Source organism: Actinia tenebrosa, unplaced genomic scaffold (genome assembly GCF_029948245.1).
Source record: "Actinia tenebrosa isolate PJP-AT-01 unplaced genomic scaffold, QUT_ActTen_1.0 PGA_scaffold0__85_contigs__length_37466705, whole genome shotgun sequence".
In the NCBI taxonomy this organism is placed as follows: Eukaryota; Metazoa; Cnidaria; class Anthozoa; order Actiniaria; family Actiniidae; genus Actinia; species Actinia tenebrosa.
The window spans coordinates 14,576,991-14,581,706 of record NW_028292569.1 but is presented as its reverse complement, the minus strand read 5'-3'; the positions used below and the strand labels follow the sequence as shown (position 1 = coordinate 14,581,706).

Here is a 4,716-nt window from a genome sequence, read left to right as displayed (position 1 = left end):
CCCCCCCCCCCCCCAGTATTTTTTCTTACTATCTATTATAAATCGCTGGACCAATCATGATTTTTACTGGGTCTTTCTGTCGATGATATGTTAGCCCCTATTGAGGCCCAGAACGTAGATACTCTAACGCCCCGCCCAACTACAAACCTCCATTCTCCATCATCGTTAGGAATAGTGTCTAGCAGCTGAAAATATCATGAGGCATAACGCGCATAGTTATTGTCCATTCCTAGGTCGAGGAAAAACTGGGCGGAGTCGACATTGCGGTGCATTGTGGAACTATTTTACGGAACGAAATAGACGCTCTCTTGGAGAGATCTAAAACAGTCCCAGAGTGCACTGCAATATCAACTCGACTCATCCCCCCCCCCCCCCCCTCAACCTCGGAATGGCTAGTCGATGTATATTTATAGTCATTTTAGTGTTTCAAAATTTTAATAGTATGGACCGACTATATCGTTCGTTTATTTTTATGCACTGGTTATGCAATGCAGATATATTTACCAGTCAGTATTTATCTTTCTTCAACTTGATATTTCGAGAAAATGAATATTTTAGTCGAAGTGTAAATTGTTTTTAATGTCTTATATATCGTTAAGTATATTCTCGTTTTATTCTCTCCTGATATACAGTGAATTTTGAGTTGAAATTTTACGGGAAAATGTAAAAATGTCAATTTTAAGGTGGCGCACAACCTGTTGGTTGCCACAGCAACATAATCAGCTCGATAAAAATCACAACACTTTGTCGCATGTGATTTAATACTTATCAATGATCTGCATCTTACGACAGGAATACGACAAATTGTGTAGCACAGAGCAAAATATTTCAAAATTAAAAGAATGATTGTAAGATAATAGATTATTGTAAGATAATAGATTATTGAGTTAATTATTCTCTATTGGACAGAGAAATAGAAATATATTGTATGATTGTCAGAATAAAAATCTGTATGAAGAAAGAATGATTTTGAAGGTTTTGGTCTGTGAATCGCCAGTTGTTCAGCCATTTGCGCATTAGTTTTTTTGCTATTTTCTCTATTTTTGGGAAATTTCAAGCAGGGGTTTCTAACTCTGTATTCATTCAAACAACCACAGTCTTCGTGTACATCATCGGCGTTAGTGAAGTGTCTGACTGAACTGAACAAAGAAAAGCTATTTTGTGTTCGCAAGAAATTGTTGAAATTTGTGCTGAACAAGGTTCTCAAAAGTGACGAGGAAAATTGGACGGGAGATGTACGACTACTCTGTGAACTTTTCTAAGGAGAAAGAACATCATTCAGATATGCTACAAAGATATGCTACAGACGTAACACGAGAAATCTTTTCAAATGTGCCATTCTGCATTGCTGGATCCCCTCAAGTACCTTTTGTATTTCGACTTGTATGCCGAATGGATCAAGGCAATGGTCTATTAGATCGCTTTCTAGTGTGGTTTCCAATATGCTTCCGTCTGACTCCGAAAGAAACAGAGGATGCAAGGACAGCTCTTCGAGGTATGATGTTAGAATTCCCTGGGGAACCAGGGGGGGCCAAGGCGGCCAGGGGGGCCAGGGGAACCAGGGGGGCGAGGGGGTCCAGGGGAACCAGGGGGGCGAGGGGGCAAGGGGGGCCAGGGGACCAAGGGGGCCAAGGGGGCAGGGGGCAGGGGTTCCAGGGGGCCAGGGGGGCAAGGGTGTTCAGGGGGCCAGGGGAACCAGGGGGGGGCCAAGGGAACCAGGGGGGCATCGCCGCCATCTTGAAAATATTGAAACGAGAGAGACTGTGGACGAGTATTTTGGTTCCCAAAGCACGCTGGGTTCAAGTTTTCGGGACCCATAAGTCCTTTCGGTACCGTTACAGTCTCTAAGCGTGGAGACGGAACGGACGAGCGAGAGACTGTGGAAGAGTCTACTCAGCTTAGGTCCTAGTCTACCTCGGTAGACACCATTGCCTGGTTACTCATTGTCTCGTGACTTTGGATCAAGTGAAATCTATTTTTCCATTTTTCAAGGTAGATTGCAACCTAAAAAATAAAAATATTTCCTAATCTAAAACAGATATGGTAAGTACAAGCCTACATTAAGTTATTTTAAATGTTGTTTGTAAACTGTTACGTAAATTCAATACAATTTGTACACAATTTGCCTTTAGTGTTGAATGTCAAATTGATCAACAATTTCCACAAGTATAAACTTACAATGCGATATCTTCTTTATTTTTTGAGTTTTATTAAGGGCTTACCAAGGTTGAAAAATACAGAGCTTTAAGATATTTATTTATTTACTTGTCTAATTCCAGGCTGCTGTTCTAAATCATGGTTTAGATAAGATTCCCGATGCTCAAGGGTATCTTGTGATTAATCCAGACGGCGCTGTTGTTGCAGTAAGTTTGGACCAAAATCTCCTTTCTCCTAGTCAGTAGCTTTCTATGTCTTGTGACAGAGATTTTCTCCCTTATTCTAGCTGGAGAAGCACTGAAGGAAAAGGTTTTTCAAGCGCATTGTATACTAATGAGATTTGAATAATAAATTTTAATTGCTATAAATGTATACATTGTTGATCCTACCCTCATGCAAACCCCACTATTAAATGAAAGATAAATTGTTAATAAACCACAATAACCAGTATTCCTATTTATAATTATTATTGTACCATGGCTTTATGTTACACTAGCTGCCAAGATTTTTGCTATAGTTTCATATGAATGCTATTGCAGAAGCCTCTATTCTTCACTACAAAAATCTCACAAGACAGACGATAGTGCGGCTTGTGTTAAGAAAAGCCCAACAGACCATGATAATAGAAACTGTCTCCATTTTTTCATTGGCATAGTTCTATAAATGTCTATTGTCTAGTCTGCAGGTGACCTGGAAAATGATGAAAAAATGGCTGGAGTGATGTTAGAGATGTTACAGACTGCGGCATTGATTCCTATCTCTGGTGACAGAACACAAACCATGAAAAGAATGTCAAGTAAGTGAGAATAGTATATTTAATTAAAATATTATGCAGCTGTAAAGGTAGCATTAAAGGCTGTATATCTGCCATGTCAGGATGCACAACAATAGAGCCTTTTCCTCTGGGAAACTGACTCTTTCTTATGTAAACCAGACTAGACCAGATTCATTTGTTCCTGCCTCCTGTCATGGCTCTAATCACATGATGGTGCTAAGCCTTTATGACCACCAATTCCATCAGCATTTCACAGGCAGGTCTTTCCTGTCTTGCTAAGGGTTTTCCAACTGGCACCAAATATTTACATTGCTGACTGAACTTTTGTTTTTAGTTCATTTTGGGGATTTTATACTGATGGCTACAGTTTCACATCAAAAAATATTTGTAGTAAAAAGACCAGCACCGCAAGAAACCAGCTAAAGTATATTAATTTTGTCATCTAAATTGAATATATAATGGAGTAACAGAATGCTTATCAGGCTGTTCACCTCCAAATAGAGTGGTTATACTTAAACTGTGCAATAGTAAGTGGACTAATTAGCAATTAGTCCTCATGCCTAAATGGGGTATGAGTCAATAGCCCATAAGGTCAAAGCTCAGGGGTTACTCTGCCAGGATTTGGGTAGGGGTGTTCCGCTGGGATTCTGAAAGGGGTACCCTGTTGATGACAAAGGTAGGTATAGTCCATATATGGGAGTACCTCCCCCCCAAGGGATCAAAGGCTATTGATTCATAGGCCATGAGGGCTCGAGGACTAATAGAGGTCAGAAGATCTCTTTCCATTTTTTTGTGTGTGTCTGGCTTGTACACAAGAAATTTTCTTTATGAGTCAAGTATAACCACTCTATGTAAAATGTTTAATAAGAATTGCTTAATGAGGAATAGGATTCATATTTGGAGGAGGAGGGGTAGAATTAAAATTATTAGCCTTATCCTTATTACTCTGGAAGTACTATATAATAACTTTAAAGGAAGGCATGACACGTGTCAATTTGTTTACACCAATCAAAGCACAGAATGGTTTTAATACGCATGTCCACTAAAACTTTAAGGTGTTGCGTCTTTTCTTAAAGTTTCTAAGAAACATAGTTTATTTTGATAACTTTGCAGTGATTAAAAATGAAAAAATGTCAATCATCTTACAACATTCATACTGTACTTGATTGATATTGAACCAATCATTTACTCACTTAGATATGTAATAATTGAAAACATTTGTAAATAAATCTAGATTTTCCAGGTTGATTATGAGTGGACTTAGTCAAGATGTTCAATGTGGCCAGAGCATAACTCTGGTTTTAATAGCTAGGAGTTCAAACCATATATATATATATATGTGAAATAGCACAAAAACTAAATACCACTAAGCACTCTATTTCTTTTGTTTTCTTTTGTTTCGTTGTTATTTTGTACTGATTAGTTATTATCATATAGACATGAGTGTTCTACTGGGAAATACGCCACTCATATTTTTCGTACAAACTACACCCAGGAACTGAGTAGCATATTTTCGATATCTTCACTAGTGAGGATACAATGATGTCACTTGCAATGTTTTCCGGGACCTGTTTTCATTAACTTGCGTAGTTGTTCTTTGTGGATTTGTCTATATAATAAAAATAAAATTACAGGTTGGCTTGAAGATATGAAGTTTATCTTCTCGTGTTGAAAAATATTTAACTTCTTTTCTGCGCTCACTCGTGAAATATTTTCACCACTCGGAGATAAACTTCATATCTTCGCACCAACATGTACCATTTCACGGATATATTGTTTGCACG

At 38.3% G+C, this 4,716-nt stretch overlaps 1 protein-coding gene across 1 annotated transcript; it reads left to right on the top strand.

Moving 5' to 3' along the window:
- The first annotated feature begins 1,934 nt into the window (after nucleotides 1-1,934).
- On the top strand, nucleotides 1,935-4,703 carry LOC116291651 (ragulator complex protein LAMTOR4 homolog). The gene is made up of 4 exons (XM_031698837.2): nucleotides 1,935-2,043; nucleotides 2,280-2,363; nucleotides 2,836-2,953; nucleotides 3,267-4,703. The coding sequence occupies exons 1-4, from the start codon at nucleotides 2,041-2,043 to the stop codon at nucleotides 3,353-3,355; spliced, it is 294 nt and encodes a 97-aa protein (XP_031554697.2). The 5' UTR covers nucleotides 1,935-2,040; the 3' UTR covers nucleotides 3,356-4,703.
- The last annotated feature ends 13 nt before the right edge of the window (nucleotides 4,704-4,716 follow it).